The sequence below is a fragment of the Psittacula echo genome, assembly GCF_963264785.1.
Source record: "Psittacula echo genome assembly, chromosome: 4".
Lineage (NCBI taxonomy): Eukaryota > Metazoa > Chordata > Aves > Psittaciformes > Psittacidae > Psittacula > Psittacula echo.
This window is the reverse complement of record NC_137738.1, coordinates 34,461,431-34,483,617: the sequence shown is the minus strand read 5'-3', so window position 1 is coordinate 34,483,617 and position 22,187 is coordinate 34,461,431. Positions and strand designations below refer to the sequence as shown.

The 22,187-nt window shown below is 37.7% G+C and overlaps 1 protein-coding gene across 2 annotated transcripts in view; it reads right to left on the bottom strand.

The window, feature by feature from the left end:
• Positions 1-22,187, bottom strand: part of PDE10A (phosphodiesterase 10A) — a gene marked incomplete at both ends in the record, with an annotated part of 176,212 nt that overhangs the window by 36,635 nt on the left and 117,390 nt on the right. For both annotated transcript variants that reach the window (XM_080617046.1, XM_080617047.1), the window contains 6 exons: positions 767-818; positions 5,675-5,733; positions 7,729-7,779; positions 10,515-10,670; positions 13,061-13,201; positions 21,763-21,812. In XM_080617046.1, coding sequence (XP_080473172.1) covers positions 767-818; positions 5,675-5,733; positions 7,729-7,779; positions 10,515-10,670; positions 13,061-13,201; positions 21,763-21,812 — 509 coding nt within the window. The remainder of the gene's footprint in view (positions 1-766; positions 819-5,674; positions 5,734-7,728; positions 7,780-10,514; positions 10,671-13,060; positions 13,202-21,762; positions 21,813-22,187) is intronic.

Below are 22,187 nucleotides of genomic sequence, written 5' to 3'. Positions count from 1 at the left end.
GTAATTTTTGAATACACAAACTGGAACAATGGTATCATAGAGCTGATGAAGATTTACATTAATGAAAAACAATAACTATGCAATGAATGTTCCTAAAGCTAAAAAGCATAACTCATGTATCAAACACTCAAAACATGCTATAAACAACCAGTATTTGTAAGCACTATCCAGAAAATAACTCTGTTTCAGAAACATAGTATTTCTGAACCGTACTTTAATTCATTGATCAGTTATTTCAACAGACTTGGTTTTAGTGGGTTTTTTTTATAAAATACTGACTGAATCTGTCACTCTAGTTATGGGCGCAGCCACCTTTGCAAAGTAAAAAGAATGCTATGTCTTGCATATCTCATTCAGCAACTGGTACAAACACTCTAGGAGTAATGTCTGACCTCTACAGACCATAACTTTTTCAGGAGTGTTTTGTAGCATGTAGCAAACTGAATTTAGGAAAAAAGAATCAACACAATAAGCTGAAATGAAAACAAAAGCTTTTTGTTACAATTTTCAAGCCTTCTCTAAAATACAATAGTAACTATTTAGTTCAGAGACAGTTTCTTTAGTTATGAAAGCTGTGAAATGAATGAAATATCAAGATGACCTCTGCCACATTCTTCCATATAGAGATGTTAATGCAGTTTGTGTTACATGTCCATTATAAACAGCTCATACATTTCAATGATGCAATGCCTTACTTCAAGGGAAAGAGAATGAAGGGCCTTAATAACTAAGACTAATAAACTTAGAAGTGAAAAAGACAACTTACCATTATATGTTCAAGTAGAGAATCTATTGCAACTATATTATCAAAATACGTTCTGCAGAGAAAGAGGAGTTAGTAAATATTGGCATTTAGGCAAACACTTCTCAAATGGCTGTTGTGGGCTCTGGTGTCACAACCGCTTAACAGTGGAGCACAAATACGTAAGGACAAACTTCTGCATCTTGAAAATCACTGACTGGCATGCTATAGCACAATGGAATTGAGAAAAGGTCCTAGCTCTGTTTCTTTAGGTCATTATTGGACAATGACAGAACTGTAGCATATTCTCCATTATATGTGGAATTCTGTCCGTAGAAAAAACTAGCAAACTGCCTACCATGGATTAAATAGGCCCCTGCTGAGCAACACTAAGAATGTATTAAAATGCCTTGGCATCCTTTACACACTGGCAATTTTAAAAGGACAAGTAAAAAGGAAAAGAAAAGCAATCCAAAATATTTAAAGAAAACATTTCTTCCATTGCTTATTGTATTATTTGCATGCTTTCAAAATATCTCATTAGGTTCACACATAGAGGACTATGTACTAAGAACTAATGGAAACTACGTATTGTAGCTAAATTTACATCCTATTATACAATTCTTAACACTATTTAAAAGGCAACAACTTAAAAAGCTCTTATTGAGTCTTCTCTGTCAAGCCAGGTGCAGCATGTCGAAGTTGCAGAAAAAGACTGATCTTGTGACTTGAAAAAAAAAAAAGAATAAGGTATTTCAGTTTCATAGCAAAGCGGTAACTGTCCAAGGACAGTCAAGAACATTGAAAGGGAAAGGTCAAACTTATTAGTAAAAGAAGTCTAAACCTTCCAAATGCCAAGTCTTAATAGCCCTTGGATTACAATGTTCCCTGCAGACAGAAAGATATTGTCCCATGGCCTTGAACATATACACAGCTCACTTCTGTTTGGGCCTAGTGGAAGGAAATATATGCTAGTCTTACACTGTCATGGACATGAAGAGGTGGAGCACTGCTTGCTATGCCCTTTCTAAAATGTTACAGAACATGTCCCAGTGACATTGCATGCTAACAATTTCCTTATTGAATAGGAAAGTCTCTTTCCATGTAAGAAAAAGTACAGACCATTTCTAAGAGGAGTATTTTCTCGTTAGTGCAAGACTTTACCTACAAGAAGTTCATAAAGTTGTTATTAAATGATATCCCAATTTTGCGGCTCAAAACATTGGGTTTCTTTTTTGTTAAAACTAAACAATTCTAGAATTCATAATACTGTATGCAAAATATTTTCTTATAGAAATACATATTAAATATTTGCAGTATTTTTTGTGGTTTTTTATCTTAAATAACTAAAATAATTACAAAGAGCTTTAAAACAATCTTGGTAGTACATACCAAGAGTAAATTGCAAGTCCATAAATTTGGGCAGATTAAGCCAGAATTCTCTGGTAAACTAGCTCAGTACAGGTATTAGCAACACAAGAGCACCCTGGAAAGGATCATAATGGTGCAAGACACTGCAGCAAGAGGGTAGCTCTGGTAAGGGAATGTTGAGAGTGTCCTTTAAGAGACACACTCTGAACTGAAGTTGAAATAAAAAATAAAGGCCATCCCTGAGGAAAAAAGCTAGGAAAAACATCTGGATACAACCAGCTTGCTGTCCTTGCAAGGGGTAGACTCCTCCCTGTGGTGTATCACTCCTCATTCCAGCAGGGTCAGGCTGCCTGCATTCCTGAGCAATGGCATAGGAATCTTGGATGTCTTCTAATCTCATCAGCTCGAGAATTGTTCATCATGACCCACATAAGTGTTTGTAACAGCAAAAATTCAAGACATCTCATTTTTCCACAGTATCATCAGTCCTCTGTGATGCACTTAGAAATTCTTCAACCAACTAGTTAGATAAAATGCTGTTAAACACTCTAGTTTGTGATTTACCAAAAGTACAACTCTGGTTTGTCTTTTAATTTATTGGGTATCCCTACTATTTAAAGATGCTAATAGCAGCAACAAAAAAAAAGGGATGAAAGAAGAGCAGATCACGTAAGACACTAAACTGGCTTTGCAACTCTAAGCCTAAGCTTTTCCACTTTTTTTGTATTTCCAATTTAATCTTGCATTTATTGTGACAAGAAACTGAAAGAAAACATAGTACATGCACTTACAGTCTTTGAAAATGAAAACAGATCTCTAAAAATGCAGGGAAAGAACAACTGTGAAGAATCAGGCAGCCCTGATTCTTCAGATATATCCCTAAGTGTGTATATTTATGCATGTGTGTATATATACCTACATGTCACAAAAAGGGGGGGAGGAAGCTGAAGCAAGCTAACTAACTTTTCATAAAGTCCTTTCAAGCCTTCTAAAATTAGCCAGCAAAAGAGATGGCAATCCTATTTCTCACTTCTCGAAAGAGGGCCATGTTTAACTCTGAGAGAAGAGAGGAAACACAGACAAAAAACCCAAGGAAATCATGAGATGATGAGATGGTCGAACTGGAGATCCTCAGGACAGTGAGAAGAGTGTGAAGCCAGCTTGCTGCCCTGGACTTCAAGAGAGCAGACTTTGGCCTCTTCAGGAACCTGCTTAGTAAGATTCCACAGGAAAGAGCCCTAGAGGGCAGGGGGGCCCAAGAATGTTGGTTGTTATTCAAGCATCACCTGCTGCAAGCTCAGGAGTGTTGCATCCCAACTAGAAGGAAGTGCAGCCGGAGGGCCAGGAGACCTCCTTGGATGGATAAGGAGCCGCTGAGGAAACTTCGAAGGAAAAAACAGGCTTATAAAAGGTGGAAGCAAGGACAGGCAGCCTGGGAAGAATACTGGAATGTTGTCCGGGAAGCTAGGGACCAGGTTAGGAAAGCTAAGGCCCAGTTAGAATTCAACCTGGCTAGGGATGTTAAAGATAACAGGAAGGGATTCTAAAGGTACGTAGCGAATAAAAGACAGACTAGGGACAACGTAGGCCCCCTCCAGAAGATATCGGGAGAACTGGCTACCGTGGATTTGGAGAAGGCTGAGGTTCTTAATGACTTCTTTGCCTCGGTCTTCACTGGCAAAGGCTTTGACGGCACCACCCAAGTCTTGGAAGGCGGACACAGGGACTGTAAGAATGAAGACTTTAGGCCCACTGTAGGAGAGGATCTGGTTCGAGACCATCTTAAGAACCTGAACGTGCACAAGTCCATGGGACCTGATGAAATCCATCCGCGGGTCCTGAAGGAGCTGGCAAATGAAGTTGCTAAGCCACTGGCCATCATATTTGAAAAATCATGGCAGTCAGGTGAAGTTCCCGACGACTGGAAAAAGGGAAATATAACCCCCATTTTCAAGAAGGGGAAAATGGATGACCCGGGGAATTACAGACCAGTCAGTCTCACCTCTGTGCCTGGCAAAATCTTGGAGCAGATTCTCCTGGAAGGCATGCTAAGGCACATGAAAAACAACAAGGTGCTTGGTGACAGCCACCATGGCTTCACTAAGGGGAAATCCTGCTTGACCAATTTGGTGGCCTTCTATGATGGGGCTACAGAAATGATGGACAGCGGTAGAGCAGTTGACATCATCTACTTGGCCTTGTGCAAAGCCTTCAACACTGTCCCACACAACATCCTTGTCTCTAAATTGGAGAGACATCAATTTGATGGGTGGACCACTTGGTGGATAAAGAGCTGGCTGGATGTCTGCACACAAAGAGTTGTGGTCAATGGCTCAATGTCTGGCTGGAGACCAGTAATGAATGGTGTCCCTCAGGGATCAGTGTTGGCACCGGTCTTGTTCAACATCTTTGCCGGTGACATGGACAGTGGGATTGAGTGCGCCCTCAGCAAGTTTGCCGATGACACCAAGCTGTGTGGTTTGGTTGATACGCCGGAGGGAAGGGATGCCATCCAGAGGGACCTTGACACGCTTGTGAGGTGGGCTGATGTCAACCTCATGAAATTTAACCATGACAAGTGCAAGGTTCTACACTTGGGTCGGAGCAATCCCAGGCACAGCTACAGGTTGGGCAGAGAAGAGATCCAGAGCAGCCCTGTGGACAAGGACTTGGGGGTGTTGGTCGATGAGAAAATGAACATGAGCCGGCTTCAGTGTGTGCTCGCAGCCCAGAAAGCCAACTGTATCCTGGGCTGCATCAAAAGGAGCCTGACCAGCAGGTTGAAGGAGGTGATCCTGTCCCCCTGCTCTGCTCTCGTGAGACCTCACTTGGAACATTGTGTGCAGTTCTGGTGTCCTCAACATAAAAAGGACATGGAACTGTTGGAACAAGTCCAGAGGAGGGCCACAAGGATGATCAGGGGACTGGAGCACCTCCTCTATGAAGACAGGCTGAGAAAGTTGGGGCTGCTCAGCCTGGAGAAAAGAAGGCTGCGTGAAAACCCCATGGCAGCCTTCCAGTATCTGAAGGGGGCCTACAAGGATGCTGGGGAGGGACTCTTCATTAGGGATTGCAGTGATAGGACAAGAGGTAATGGGTTCAAACTTAAGCAGGGAAAGTTTAGACTGGATATAAGGAAGAAGTTCTTTACTGAGAGGGTGGTGGGGCACTGGAATGGGTTGCCCAGGGAAGTTGTGAATGCTCCATCCCTGGCGGTGTTCAAGGCCAGGTAGGACAAAGCCTTGGGTGACATGGTTTAGTGTGAGTTGTCCCTGCCCATGGCAGGGGGGGTTGGAACTAGATGATCTTAAGGTCCTTTCCAACCCTAACTATTCTATGATTCTAAAACACCACAATTATAAACAAATTCTGTAAGATAAAATCAGATGCACCACCACCAAAAAAAAAGTTTAACAAAGTATGTTCCACTACCACCCACACCTTCCAACATGTGCCTTCACACCTGCTTGTGAGCTACAGTATAAAACACAGGTAGATTGGAAAAGTCAGAGAAAATCTCATCTAGTAAATTGATGAGATTATAGTGCAAATCACACTTACTTTGATACATCAAGCAAGAAGTCATTCAGTTCAGTCTGCTTGGCAAGCCCCCGGCACACCTGGAAGCACAGATTACGTTATCATTTGCTCCAGAAGAACACTGAAGTCAGAGTGAAGCTGAAGTCACACACTCTAGCCATTTAATTTGCATGAAAAACTACCACTATCAGTATATACTTATGTTACATCACTATGTGAAATTAAAAGCTCTATTTGTGTGCTGGGCTTCAATCTTAGCTATTTAGCTGCCAAGTTAGAACTATTAAATTCAATCAACATCTTTCTTATGACTCTTCAAAAAGATGTTGGTTGTTACACTTGTTCATGCTGCCTCAAAGGCTGCCACTGAATGTAGTTAAAGAATCAACTTAATGACACTTCCTTATCCAGACACTCAGCTCTTCTAAGAATGTAAAATACTTTGTTTGCTTTCTTCCTTACCATACTTTTACTCTTTTTTCCATGTTGCAAAGTAGCAACTGCAGACTGACAAAGTAGAAACTGAAGACTGACATCAGGCAAATTTACGTAAACTAAGTAGCAGACAATATATGCTTAACTTTTGGAAAAATCAGCATGAATATGAACACAAAACCCAGTGTGCATACTGCATCTTAGAAGCAAAGTGTTAGATTAAGCAAAGCTCTGAACTGCATTTTTACTTCACCTAATTGCATACTTTGTATCTCAAGTACAATTGTACACCTGTAGATTACTACAGCAAGCACTGGGGTCAAAAAAAGAACACAAGCTTCTACTGTTTGTACCTTTCATATAAATAAATATTGTTCAGAACTAGTAGTGTCTTTAATCTGTGCAATGCAGATATAAACAAACATGCAAAATATGATAAAATACATCCACAGGCCTTACTCATACATATAATTAGGAACCTAGGTACAAAGCCTTGACATCAACTACTTCCTAAAGCCCAGCTGAGTTAGGTACAGCCCAATGCCAATCAAAACTCTTGCATTCTTCTCAAGAAAAAACTCAGGGAAGACAAGCCTTCTGCTTAGCAGAAGGGAGACAAATAGTGGGAGGTGTCCCTGCCCATGGCAGGGGGGTTGGAACTAGATGATCTTAAGGTCCTTTCCAACCATAACTATTCTATGATTCTATGAAATAAAAATGACCACTGAACAGGCTTAAACTAAACTTGCCTTATTTTGTTAGGTGTGAAAGATTTCTTGGTTTAAGAGGGAGTCACTGTCACAAAGTGAAGCTACAACTGCACGTAATTGCAATTCTACTGTCATACGATAGTCTATGCCAGCTAATTCTGCCTAAATAAACCTGGCTGAATGATCATCCCAAAGTTAATGACTTCCAGCACCGAATACTAGAGCCTAGAAAAGCAAAGCAGGAAGTTTTCAACAAGTCTTCTGTCAAATGTATAAAAGACACCTTGAAAAAAAGCACACCATGAATTTCTGCCTGTGAATTGACAGAAGAATCTATTTTAGCATCCTCTGTGAGTTGACAGAATATGTTTAGCATCAGAGTTGCTGTCTTCTATTAGCAGAAGTAATAAAACCTATTAGCAAAGCTGCTGGGGTTTGCTAGAGCAGCTTGCACTGTGTGGTGCTTCATTAAGCACCCGACTAGGGACAGCATGAAGCATCCTTCGTGGGAGCAGTTACAGGTCCATGAAGCAGCTAGCAAGGATTGCTTAAAGCAGGCTTAGCCAGCAGTACCTAATAATCTCAAACTGATTACTAAAGCAGAAGAGAAGCAAACACTTAGCCTAGCAGTTCTCTAAAAAAAAAAAAATCTGCAAAGTTGTTATAATTCTGCTTTAACAATTATTTAACTGCTTTGTTAAAGATTTGGTTTTGGTTTTTGTCTTTGTTTTGATCCACAGTTGCAAGGGAGGAAAACCAGCATAATGAACACTGAAATGTTAGTGTATTTTTCCCAGGTTCAAGGAAGGGCTTGAATCAATGTTCTAATAGTGATGTCCACTTAAATTTGATCATTATCCATGTTCCTACTAGTCAAGTTAAGGCACAAGGGCTACACAATAAAAAAAATTAAAAACCACTCACACTTACTTGTACTTGATGTATTGCTACTGAAGCCCATGCAAGATTTGCTGTTGCAACCTGAAACAAAAGAGAAGAAACTAACTCTGAAGAAACCTTGAAAATGTTCTTGTCTTCTCCCATCCAGCTGCTAAGTAAATTGACTGAGGTGTTTTAGACAGGCTTTAGGAAGATGGTTATTTTGTGGAAGTCTTGGTATACTAGCAAGTGTTTCAATTTTAGTAAGGCACATTCAGCCACAAAATCAGTATCCAGAAAATGCTTGCAAATGTTCTTCAGAAGCGGTATTGGGAATCCATCAGCTCACAAATACAACATCAAAATAAACGTCTCATAAGCCAAGGGCTTTAAAAATTGAAAGGCATCTGCCATAGAAATAAAAAATCCCGCAACAGCTTTCTGGGGCTGTATCTCTTGAGCCACAGCTATTTCCAGCTGTAAACAGGCACTGTTTCAATCATTACCATTCAGTGGCAGAAGAACCAGACCTGATCCCTCAGCTCAAGACTAGTGTTTTAAGTACGACAGTTTCCAGGCAACATTTCAAACAAATGGCATGTAAACTGCAGTTAACAAAGATGTGCTACCATGAATAATCTCCTGTCCTTGAAACATGGGAGCTTTATAGGAACACAGAGGACAGAAGTACAAGAGGGCTGCTGCTGCATACCCTCCTAACATACTTTCCCCACCACCAAACAGAAAACATTGTACACATTTTATAAAAACTGCTAATAGTACCCAAAGACTTCCTGAAACTTGAAAATGAAAAGAATGCTTCAGAACACTCAGAAAGTGACCTTTAAATATTTATAATTTACTAATAAAATACTTCTATTTAGCAGCCAGTCTTTTTCTAGCAGTACATTCATGAACTTCAGTTACAGATGGTATTTCATACAGCAGAAAAGACACATATTTACACAGAACGATGCATGTCTGAGACCTATCTGAATTGCAGATTGATTAATACAATAGAACAATTTTTAAAATAAAACACTGCATGTAAGCAGGAGAATTAATGAAGCCTGGTTTTGTATGAATACCTGTTGTTTGTTCCGTGAGCAGGGACACTGGCACCACCATATTAATCCAGTTCCTTACCATGACCTCTACTTATCTGGTGGAAAAATATCAGGTTTAACACTGAGGCTGAAGCAACACTGACTGCCCAACTAACATACGTGTATGACCATCACATGTATGCTAGGCTACTCAGGTTACTGATAAAAGGAATATACAGTTGACAAATATTGCTGGGTTTTCCTCCCTTGGAAGAGCTAGTTTTACTGTCTCTTGTCTGCACATTTTCTGTTCTTTTCACAAGAATAATTCCTGTTCAGCACAGCTACACTGTTCTATGGCACATCTAGTACCACTGTCGAGACAACAGACATGGCTAGAAGTCACCCCATTTTGTCCTAACCTCTGTGTTCAGGTTCCTTTCTCTGGAGAAGGGTACAGACAGAAAAGAATGCTACATTTGTCCTAATGTATGAACTTCCTTAATGTGTAGATGGGACATAACAAGAATCCTCACCCAGACACAAGAACCAAGATGCACTTATAACACTTCTAATACAGCGATAGCCTTTGAGACATCTGCTCCATTATCAGATTTGTTTGTACTTGGCTAACAACTCATAACTTTGGATTGACAAAGGGACACATATGAACAATGTAGCTACAGAGGCCTTATATAAATACAATAAACCATGCAGCATAAAGCACAGTTATGGAAATAGGAAGATGGTTATGAGTATTGGGAGGAGGAAGCATCAGAAGGAAGGAAAAAAAAAAAAGGCAGAAGAGAGCTTTATGAATGGCACCTACTTTAGCAGGTCATCTAGATACTGTAATCAACAGTTTCTAAGGACATCTAGGTCAGGAGACAAAGGACAGTGAATAAATCTTGACACTCAAAGAGACAGTATAGACTAGAGAAACAGAAGATGCCAGCTCATAAAAGCTAAAGAAAAGGCTGACCCAAAACCAGCACATGGTTGTCAACCTAGGAAGAAACCAGGAGACATAAGGACTCAACAGCCAGCATTCCTTGTCATCCCAGCGAAAGGCCCTGGAAAGACTATGTGCATCTCTGTGTGTGATTCCTGGAAACACCTCTTGGACACATACAACTTGGTGTCCGTAGGTTTAAGATTGTGAATGCAAACACATGAAATCTCTTTACGTCGCTTCTGTTCTAAAATAAAATCACTTTCCCCTCCTGTGAGACCTAGGATTGAGACTTCCTATACTGTGCTACAATGTTGCAACATTATGTTTTACAATAGGACTCGTTCACTTGGGAAGCCACACCAAAAAAAGCCCACTAAAAAAACCCCCAAATCTTTCCATATTGCAAAATAAAGCCTTTGCTGGAAAGTTAAAATTGAGACTTAGGATAACTTGTCAGCATCCTTTTTACATGAAGTTATTTTGGGTTTTGACATCTTATTTACACTTATATTTCATTTGCCTGCTCCTGCATAAACTTCTGTAACAACTCTGTACTCATTTTATAATCAATAAAGTAATCTTGAACTTGTTTTGCCACAAAAGAACACAAGGTAAAATTCTTGCTGTGTCCTTGTACTTGAATATGTTCATTTTACCTCCTGAGAATACAAATCAGGGCTTTATTTTTCAATAAATAACATTTAATGAGAACAACAATCAAGTACAAAAAAAGTACAAAACACATGAGAAGAGTGAGAGAAGAGCGTTGGGGGGAATGGGGATCCTGAAGTGCTGACCACTGTGGGGAAGTGGGTAAAGGCCAGGCATGAGCTCACCTCTTGGTGACTAAGGTGGAAGGCTTCTTTGCCCCAGTGACGGTAAAGCTCCAGGATACCAATTAGATCACCAATTGCAGTGACAATTGGCAAACACAGAACAGATTGGATACGTGTCCCTGATTCCAGTCCAGTACCTTTGGGAAATCGCTCATCCTAGGAAACGTAAACATAAAGTGATAAAACATAACTGTCACAACATTAATATGAAAGATATACTGACATTTGCCTCCCCCTCCTGGATGATCAAATCTGCAGGAAAATGGTAAAATTCACTAAACTTCTTATCTCAGCATGATTTACAGACAGTATTAAGACATCTACAAAAAAAAAAAATGCAATTAAAAAGTCAGCATTAATTTACATTTACAGATAACTTTATTGATGTCAAGTCAGAATTAGCTGTGATACTGGACCCAGCTTTAGGTTTGTTTTTATAATACATTTTCTCTGATCTCACAGGCAGCCAAACCAGCACTTCACTGCTAATGCCAGTCCAGATTAAGTAAAAATCCAAACTAACAACACGACCTCACCATCCGCTTCCCTTTCCCCCCAAAAAAACCCAAAGCATTTGTAATCAAGTGGGCTGCTCAGATTTCAGGGTTCTGAAGGAGACAGCAGTGCTTCCAAGAGAACAAAAATTGAAACCTGAGGCTAAGGCTTTCGGTTATACAAAGTTACAATCCTCAACCAACCACTGAGGAAGAAAATGTGTCCCCCAAAATTATACTTGAGAGTAAGAATCTTCCTCCTCTTGCTTATGTATCCTGAATAAACCAGTGGAAAAGTTATAAGAACAAATGGTAAAATAATCCTACCAGCTGCTATAAAAGGCCCAAATTCATAACTTTTCATCTACACAGGGAAGGTCCAAAGCTTCAGTTCCCCATGTAGGAAAACTCACGAACACCTGAGAAACCACCTGGATGTTACAGTTAGTAAGGCAGTAACTAGCCAATGTGAAATGTGGGAGACCCACTTTGGTGCACATCAGTCCTTCAGTACTTGATTTGTACCAGATGTTCCCCGCAGGCTGTGCTTAACCAGGACAGACACTCCTTCAAGGCTGATTAAAATCTCTCCTTTCTTAAAAAACCAGCGAGTAATCTCTACCTTAATTACTAAGATGACAATCAATCTGAACCACTAGGAACAAATGACAGGCACAGGAGAGTGGTAAGCACTTTGCAACATGAGCCGTCTGCTTCCACGTTTTAATTTTGTCCCTTCGCCCCCCAGACACGGCTGGCAAGTCTATCTGTAAGCACTTTTCTGCCAGTGTTGAGATCCTCCTAAAATCACATGAAGGCAAACCATGTCACCCAAATGAATCTCCCTGTTCAGTCAACAGTTCACTGCTACTGTAAACTAACGAAGCTCAAACCTCCTCCTCACTACCTCCCCCTTACCGAGTTTATTATGAACGTAAAATCAAAACATACAAGCCTTGATACAAGGATATAATGACATTAATTGGAAATTGCCAGTAACAAATCAAGCCCTATATGTGACTGGAAAAACACTAAAAACATATAAAATCTATACAGTCCAGAGAAAGCACTGACTGCTACTACAGGGAAAAGTGGCTTCTGCCTTTTGCATTTGTGGTTCTGCTTAAGTGTACTTATATTAGGCATTTGGTATTTTGTTTATAGCCTGAGTTTTGCCAATAAAGGTCATACATTTTTGTAACAAATATTTTTTAAAATAGAGACAGCAATGTCCAATTTTGGCCACAGCATCCAAAGACTGTTTTTCTGGACAGAACTCAAAGGATAGAAAACACTGAAAAGGGGAAAGAATTTAAACTTCCTTGGTGTTCTCATAACCTACATAGTTGATCATAAAGTGTTCTCATAAAGGACAGTTTAAACACCAGTTTTGTACAATTGTATAGATGTGACTAGAGCATAAAGTTTAAAATAAAAAATGAAAAGGACAGACATACAGAGTACCAAGATTTATCAGAATATCACCTCAGGATTTTCTGAACCCTTTTAATGGACAAAGGCCTGAGTTTTGATACCATTTACATTAGTGTGCCTTTCATGTAGGTCTACCGATACTTTTAAGTATTGTAGCTTTACACTAGTGTAAGCAGAGATCAAAAGCCTGTCTAATAACCAGAATTCTGACTGACATTCCTGTCAGCGTGAGCTGTGCATTATAATTTAATTAAACTTTGGTTGACTGTATAGAAGTCATCTTGATTGGGATTAGCACACTGAGTATTTCAAGACCAGGAGGACAGGAGTTTTGACTGTTAGGGGTTTTTTTCTCTCCAAGTGACTATGGTACCATTACTCCATTACTTCCCTTATCTGACAACCAAAAAAATATTAAAATAAAAAAAAAACAACTTAAAAATAAACAAGATATTCTGAAATTATTCCATCAAGCCAATCCAACTCAGTTTTATTTTCTTTGTAGCAAAACAGATGTAAATTCTATTGTTATACATTCAGCTCAATAAACATTTCAGTATTAAACCATTCATTCTAAAAACATGCTGTAATCATCTCATTAAAAAAAAAGCTTTTTACCCCCAGAATATCTTCTACTAGCAACGTTTTTCTGGATCTGGCTACGTAAGCAGATACTGTAGTGCCATGTGCAATGGGCCCTGCAGGAATGAGCCGTGGTTGTCCTTCTTTAGCTCCTGGTGGTGTAAATACACACAGACTCTAGTTAGAAGGAAAAAAAGAAAAAAGTATAAAAGAATGCAATTAGAAAGCTTGGTTACTTTTACAGAGTTACTGTGCTACCTACTTAGTGTAAAGCATTTGCTAAAGGAGGTAATGTAGAGAAACACAGCTTTTGACAATGAGAAGTAACTGGATGAACTCCACTTAACTGTTTTAGAATCTTAGGAAATCCTGCTCTAAAGTCACCATTCAGAGCAGATAACTATTCTGCTGAAGTCATGTCATCACATCAGGACTGGACTGTGTTAACCCTGAACACACAGTACACCACATAAAGACTCACAAAAGAAAAGATTACCTTGCAAAAAGAGATAAATTGGTTTGTTTGTTTTGTAGGACGCACTCATTTATTTCAATAGAAATTACTCAAAAAGTAGAGATACCTTTAAATTTCTTGTTTACCTCATCCTAAGGAAAGCTAACTTCAAAATCATCCTAACACTGTATTTCCTGAAATACAAGTGAATGTCTACATCCCCTGTACTAGAAGCAACATCCTACTTGCTGCCTGCCTGAAAGTGTCCCATTTGTTGAAAAGTCAGGTATTGACAATTCATACCATTGTCAGGTATTGACATTCATACCATTAAACTCATCCAGAAACATCTGATAATTGTTCTATAACAAAAAGATAACACTATGAGAATGAATGGGATTGCAAACATTATTTTATAAACAGAAAACTAAACATAAAAGTCAGACCTGCAAACCCTCTTTAAATCTAAAATTTTACTCATTTTTGGATGAAAAATAAACTTTATGGAACTGTAAAATGCTGGAAAACAGTCTCCTTAAAATTCTCCTTTATCACCCCACCCCAGACAACCTTTAAAGCAATAGTCTGTTAGTGACAACTAATTTTAAAATCACAAAACCACAAAAAACAGTCTCCCATGCAATCAGCAGGAGCAGTTCGTTTTACAAGCAAGAAGTTTCAACTTCTGTTTCATTTTTCTGCCTTTGTCTCATTATATCCATCAATTTACGTGTCTCCTAAAGCTACAGATGACCACAGACTCTCAAAATTTACCACCGTGACACCCTATTCAGCACTCAGAGCTATTACCCTTTAAACACAAAGGGAATTAATTCAGGCACATGAAGAATAAATGACACAGCAAAGATTACATGTAGTGCTGGAACAGCAGAGATCATATCTCTATGTTCAAGACTCCAGCTTACTGTTCAAAGGTATTGAGCCATCCCTCCTTATACATTCCTAGTATTAATACAACTAAAGCACCACCTCAGAGACTCACCTTCTTTTGGCAAATTGTGTTTTTTTATTTACTATAATCAATGATCCAGTTTATTTCACCAAATAAATTTGTAAGACCAGCAAAATGTATAGAAAGCACCTGTAGTTAGTAATTCTACTGCTAAATAGCTATATGATTTTAAATTATGACCTTAAAGCATATGAACTAAGATAAAACTTTCCTTGCCAGAAAAACAGATTTTTTAAATTTTTATTATTTTGTTATTATTTACACAAATAATACCACAGATAGATGATAGTGCCACCATATGAAGTCCTACTACCATTCTTGGTAAGAAAGGTCACATTATGTGCCACTCCTTTGTACCGATTAATTTTATTATCAGACTTTGCTTTCATTAGGGCTGCTACAAGGGTCAAGCTCCCAAGATTCTACAGCATCAACAGTTATGACAATTAGTATGAATTACAACTAATCTGCCTCCTATGTTTATAATTCACAAAGGTTTCTATAACAATAGACAGAGGCAGAGGCACATGCACTCCAGATTCCAGTAGCTCAGGATGTAGTATTGCTTTGAAAGGCTGAACAAAGAACTTTTAAGTTGTTTAAGTAAGATTTCAGCTGTGCCTTAGCAGTAAGCAGGGAGCATGATACTGGAATTGGTATTATTTAAATATTATGCCATTGTATTCCAAGTACCTCACAGTCACTAACCATGCATTATTACAACTCCCCTGTAAGTTGGGTGGCAATGCTATCCTCATTTTATAGATGGAAACTACAATAAAAAGTTTTTATTAATATACCTATTATAGCTAAGGCTCCAATTACCATTTGAGTATAAACTTCACAGCTCACTGCATAGCCTATAGAATGCCTTGCGCTATGGCTTAGAGTGAGCCAAATGGATCACAAGATGAAGAAAAGTCAAGTGTGAAAGAAAGGAGACAAACTTCCGAGATCAACAGTTACCAATTTGGACCCTATGGGACCAAGTAAATCACTAAACAGGGGCTGTTTTCTAGCATGGAATATTACAGGTACATTTTGCACCTGAAAATTCATCTACTGTCAGCTGTAGAAAATGAAGCAATGATCTGAAATGCATCCTCTCATAATTATAATTTCTTTATCCTGCAAACATGCAAGGCACATTATAAAACATAGTAAACAATTTCAGAAAGAACATACAGAAATGTTCAGAAACTAAGGAGATGCAACATAACGCACCAGATGTAGGTACTCCTGTGGCAATGAAGGTACATTAGCTGTGATGGATGAATCGCATTTTGGAAGGAGGAAGTTGAACTTTATGCTGAGATTGTCAATCAAAATTGTCAAAGAAAAGTACAGAATTCACAGCCAAAACAAGAGTGAAGTCTATCCAAGCAAAACCAGCAGTCCAATGGTTAGGACATTTAGTTGAGTTCATTTAGTGAGAAAAACACTAGATTCTGACAAAATCAGTAACTCAGTATTCATCCTGTTATTTAAACAGAAAGTCAGACAATCTCAAAAAGTTCAGCAAAACAAGAAGCGGTTTTCATCCAGTTATTCATTGGCTAATATTATTCTACAGCTAGAGAATTAAACTACCTTTAAAGAGAAAATAGAGCTGCCACATAGTATTTTAGCTCTGACAAGTCATTTCAGCATATTTATTTCATGTATCTCATGCACTGGAAGGAAAGACACTCCTTCCATGGAGTAGCTCTACTGAACAAGCATGGTATTTTTTCTCCCAAATCTCAACTTACTTCAGAAAGAGACTAACAGTTTGTATTTATGTTAGTGATACCTAACAGCAATTAATAATCAAAATAAAGAACTAGGAGATCTTTAACCACAACTTAAACAATATATAGTCAATAAATAAAGGAAATGCGAGAATATAAAGTCCCATAATTTCCCAAACACTATACAGATAAGGTAAAAAAAAGGTTAAGGAGACAGCAGGATGCCTGTGCACTGCTCACAGTATCTTTTGCTGCTATAACCACCTGCAGTGAGAATGTATGTCAGTATCACAAACAGGTAAACATGAATAGATCTTTAATGATACAGTAATGTCATGGTCTATCGACTGGTAAAAGTTATAGATATCTAGTGTAAACAGAGAATTAGGTATCTCTGCTGCTGAGGAGGAAGAAGGCAACCAAGGTGAGAAAGTCACTCTGGGATTGGTAAACCAAAAAAAAAAAACAAAAAACCAAAAAAAGAGCAAACACTTGCAGAGCAAACCTTTTGAGAGCTTCCAGGTTCATGCATTCTGGAACACAGTGACCCAAGAGATCCTGCAATTCCCTATTTTGACCTGTTTCCCCATCTTTCCAAACACAGACAAATCTCCTTACTTACATGAAGCTCAACTACACTATGACCAATCTTTTTCCAACAAGCCCCATATGGTGATGGACTTCTTTAAACGTAGTTTTAGGCAGGGGACACTGCAGCCTGACACCAGAAACCTCCTATACCTTGTTGGAACCTCAGAGTACAAGGTGCTTCTTTTCCGGTAGTCTGTTCCAGCTGGGCCCAGAATCTTCACAATTATTCCTTCTCCCCTGTTTCATCTCTTGATTCACTTTGATAAAGTGAAAAAAAAACTCATGAATTTTGATTGACGTGACAGTGTGGCTTGGAACCCACTAATGGCCTTAACATAACAACAGGGAGCAAGATGTGCTTAAAAAATCCAAACTGAAACAAAAGAGAAAATCCAAAACTTGTAACAACCATAAAAAGGTTCAACCACTGGTGAACACAGAGAGCTGTAACAAAATTCACCCTTTCATATTTCATAGGTACTTTAGGTATAGGCAACATATATTTAATCTCTTACTTCTTTTTAAAATGCTAATGTATTAACAAGTCTTCCAGTCTACACAAGCTCAGAATGATGTCCACTGTAATCAGCTCCTGAGGGATAGCAACATGACAGCATTCTCAATTCACAGCTAAACACACAAACTTGGCTTTCAGATACATAACAAAATTAGTACATAACAAATAAACCAAAAAATACCATGGCTTTTATTGCTCTTTTCTTGGTGCCATGCATGCAGTCTGTCAAAATTATTAAGTAATTTACCTTGAACCCCTTTTACTGTGGCTGAAGAAACCTTCATTACTCTTCACTTTGAGCAGCTAAAAGCATGCACATGAAAAATTTCTGATGTTCATCCTCTCATCCTGTCGTAACCTGGCCCCACAAATTTGGGTTTTTTTCTATTCAAAATCTAATGCTTGACAGAGCAAGTAGATTAAAATCCTCATAAATTATGAGGAGCAGGAGCTCAAGTCTCATAACACAAAACCATCAGCACCTCCTGACAGGTATTTTACACATATGTATGAGAATACACAGGTATTCTGATAGTGAAACACAAGCAATTAATCTCTGTCTAGTCTTCTAACTAGTTCCACATTCTACCTAGAGTATATTCATCATGACCATATTCCACAAGTCCGCTTACCCAAATATTAAATGAAACAAGAACAAAATTCACTAAAATATATATTGACAGTTATTTATCTGATTTCTTTCAGTTTGGTAATTTATTAACTCAAAGTTAAACTCAAGACACTATAAATCATCAACAGCTTTCCCTCTCTGCTATCATTATCCATGAGCAAATAAGAAAGCAACAGATTTCTTCCACTTTATATATATAAAGAGTATATGATACTAGAATCAATTCAAGGATAGAGACCAAGATTTTCTGGATTGACTTTCAGCTAGAAGGCTTTCACTTGGAAACGTGTTTAAAAGATTCAAATTTCAGTGAAGATGTCTACATACTCAAAATAATGCACCTCAGCCTGGCACAAGACCCTGAGGCATTTAGCAAGCACATGTTTTTTCCTCGGTTCTTAATAATTCAAATCACCCACCCCGTCAATGCACTAGGTGGCACTGCAAATCAAGCTGCAACAATTTCAGTATGAGCAGAAATTCTAGAATAGCTTAATAAAATACACCCTGAAGCACAAAGTACGTGCACATATTTGTGGCCTCACATAATTATTTCTTTCAATAAAGCTATTTGAAACTTCTGTCTGAATGAAGGATGATCTCTTTGTCAACACAATTTGCAGCTTCAGGAAGCAAGCAACACAAGACCTCGGAACAGCTACTTTAAGTGTATGCCTATTACATTCAAAGTCATGCATCTCTACGTAGGAATCACAATGTAATCATGAGGTGAATCACACAAGAAAGGACTTTAAACAAGAAGCATCTGAAGAATCAGATAATATAATAGTACGTTAGAAACTGTAGCTGTGACAGAAGTGTTTTAGAAATACTGTCTTGTAAAGATGTCAGCTTATGGGCTTAAATCAGCTAGCATGATACTTAGAAAATGGATTTACACACACACTACATCCACTACAAGGATTTCAGCAAAAAAATTAACTCATGTTTGAAGTTTATATTTAATTAAAGTCGTGACATGAGAATTATGAACTATATATTCATCCTCATAAGGAATAAAACAGAAAACTGAAATAAAGTCCTTTGCTGGAGAGTTGTGAAACATTCTTGTTTGCTTTGGAAGTGTTTCCAGTCTCCACTATATAGTATTTGCAAAATAACTGTAATATACCTTAAAAGTAAATAATTTTATTTGCATAACTGCATTATCCCACAGACACAAATGATTTATTAGATAGAAATTAACACTCACCAAGATTCCCAAATTTTGATTTCTTTAAACAAGCACAACTATACCTACACATGTTTATAGCAGGAACTGAAACAAAGTAGAATTAATGCTTTTGCTTCAGTTTTGATCCTAAGTTCCCTTACAGAATATAGTCAGAATACACATTGCTAAACATTAGAAAACCATTTGGGAAAAAGTAGGTATCTACTTATTAACAGGATTCCTCCACTCATACAGAATTCCCTTCCAGGATCTAATTTTCAAAAAGACATGCACAGACACTCTAGAAAAGCTGTATTCAGGCACAAATTATGTCTTTGAAAGCATGGTGGAAACGACTGCTACATCAGGTCTAGTTCTGAAACCTGAGGCTGCTGACTTTATAAATACCAGCAAATTCAAGTGTACTTCTCAAGCTAACAAACAAAAAGCCAAATGCTAAGATTGGGAGGGGTGGGAAATTAGTTTTGCTGAATTGGCAAAAAACTTAAGCCACAAAACCAAACATCAAAAAATTAAGCCACCAAAAAATAGAAGCCATTCTTCAACATGTGGCCATAGGTGTTCAGCAACTATTTTGTTCAGACTAATGAGAAGAATTTTTATAACTTTTGAAACTTCAGCTTAAACAATTAGATCCTTTCTGCCATTTTATCCTACGCAGTACCTTTTTGCTCACATTTAAAGAAACATATTTAATAAATAAAAAGATATTGACAGTATTTGCTGAACAATGATTCATCTCACTTAGACACGTCCTTTAAATTAAATATTCAAAAAGACAAAGATATCCAAATTAATTTTCAATGGCATTTTCTTACAGAAAGTAGGCTAATGCATTACCATTTAGTTACAAGACTACAAACATGAGTCTGGCTCAAAGCCCACTAATGTGAATGGAAAATCTCACACTAACTTCAAAGGACTTGGGATCGGTCCCTATAATAACTACATGAAGAACATTCCATTTTGGGAGATGCAGCTACATAGCAGTGGTTAATAAAGTCAATGTGTGTTTTTAGTGGTTGGAACTTTATTCAGGAAAGCTATATACTGGGAAGCAAATAGATTCAACTGCCTAATAGGCTATTTAAAAAAAAAAAAAAAAAATGCAGGAGGTCAGAAAGCCCCCAGGCCCCTCAACGCATCAGAACACTGGGAGAAAACCCATATTATGGCACACTAATCTAATAGGAAAAATCTCACCGCAGTAAGAATCCTCTAGGTCTCAAGCTGTAAAGTTAATTTTACTATCATCTTTTAGAAAACATTTAGAGACGAGCATGCAGGGATGGATGGCTGAACCTCCACCAAGCACTGCCTCTGGCAGCAGAAGGAAGCTCCAGTGACCATCTGTATCACCCCCACCCAAGACAGTGGACACTGTCACCTACTAATGAGAAGATTGTATTCACAACGGGTGAACACGTTACTTAAATTACACCCCTCAGTCAAACAGTTATTAAAAAAATGTATGCTATCTACATACTTACAGAACTCAATTTACAGGACTTTATTAGACAAAATAATCATTAAATGAAAAACATGTAAAACCCACTTCCACTTCTTTTAGGAAATTTCTGTATGGGCAGCCTTCTACATCCTTCAGATTAGGCACTACGTTTTTTAATAAGTAAAAAATATTCTCAGACAAGGCTCAAGTCACCTGCAGGTTTGTACATCTTCAATCCTGTTTCCATTAGTTCAAAATTGTCATTCTTTCCCTTTTTTCTGAATTCAATTATGCCACTAAGAGCAAAAGAAATGGCTAATGGACTACACAAAAAATAAACTATTAAAGCTGCCTGTGTAAAGTAAGGGAAAAAAACAATGAGAAAAATATTTTCCTCTCTCATCATTTTTCAGTAAGAAGAGTTTAGTTTGTTTCTTGAACCAAAGAAAAATATAAAATTTCTGACAAACTGTGTTTTTTATATGGACAGAACTGACAAGTATAAACTACTTTTTGTTCTTGATAGCTATTCAAAATAACTACAAAGTCTTGTATAACGGTAACTGTACAAATCACTCTGGATAGGAAAAATATTAAATATGTTTTAAATGCCAAGTAACAAAATAGCAAAAATTCGATTCCCTGTTATTCAAGTTACAGCACCAGAATCTGATTTCATACATAAATTTTAAAAGTACAATTTATTTTATGCCAACTAAAATCTACATCTAAAATTTACATTTTCTCACTATCAAGTTGCAGCTGGCAGTTACTAGAAAACATGACAGCATTAAAAAAAAACAAAACAAAAAAACCAAATCCTCAGAGTTAACTAGATGAAAAGAACAGGCTGTGCAGAGTTTAAATCAAAGAGTTTTCTGTTTGTTAAAGACAATTAATAATGGGGCTAAATCATAAGTTAAGTTGCAACAGTCAGAGTAACAACAGCATGACTGCTAAATCATTACAAAAAAATTAAAAGGCCAAGGATCTAAATGCTGGAAACATTTTCTCATTACTAGTATGTTCAATAAGCTTCTACTTTACAGAAATAAAGATAACATAAAGGTGTTATCCAGCACTCAGGTAATATTTCCTGCTAAGTGGCATGCAAAATGAAATCAAAGTATCATTGTCAAATCGGAAAATGCACTTGTAATTGTACTTAAAAGCAGCATCTTAATCCAGTGTACTTACATTATTGCATTCTCCCAGGAAATACAGTGCAAATCCATCAGCTTTCGTAGCTGCCAAAGCAATAATAAAAGAAATAATTGTACTCACAGGGGGAAATCGAACTTACACAAGATCTCTGAGGTGAAACCACAGATTCAGTTCCATTTAGGACAAACATCTACAATTCTAAAAGTGAAGTTCTGTTGCTGTGTCCCCTGAAACTCCCCAGACTCTACAAAATTTGAGGTATGAGATAATATTCCCCGTTGTCATTTACTACATTTTAAAAGATAATTAGAAATGCCTTAAAATATCTTACTTTTATTCCAAGGCCTAACGTCTGTAAGTCTGAATTAATTCATACGACAGTATAGAAGTAACATAAGAACATGTATTTACAATATAATCAGTCAGATAACATTATAATTTCCATGAGTAAAATAAAT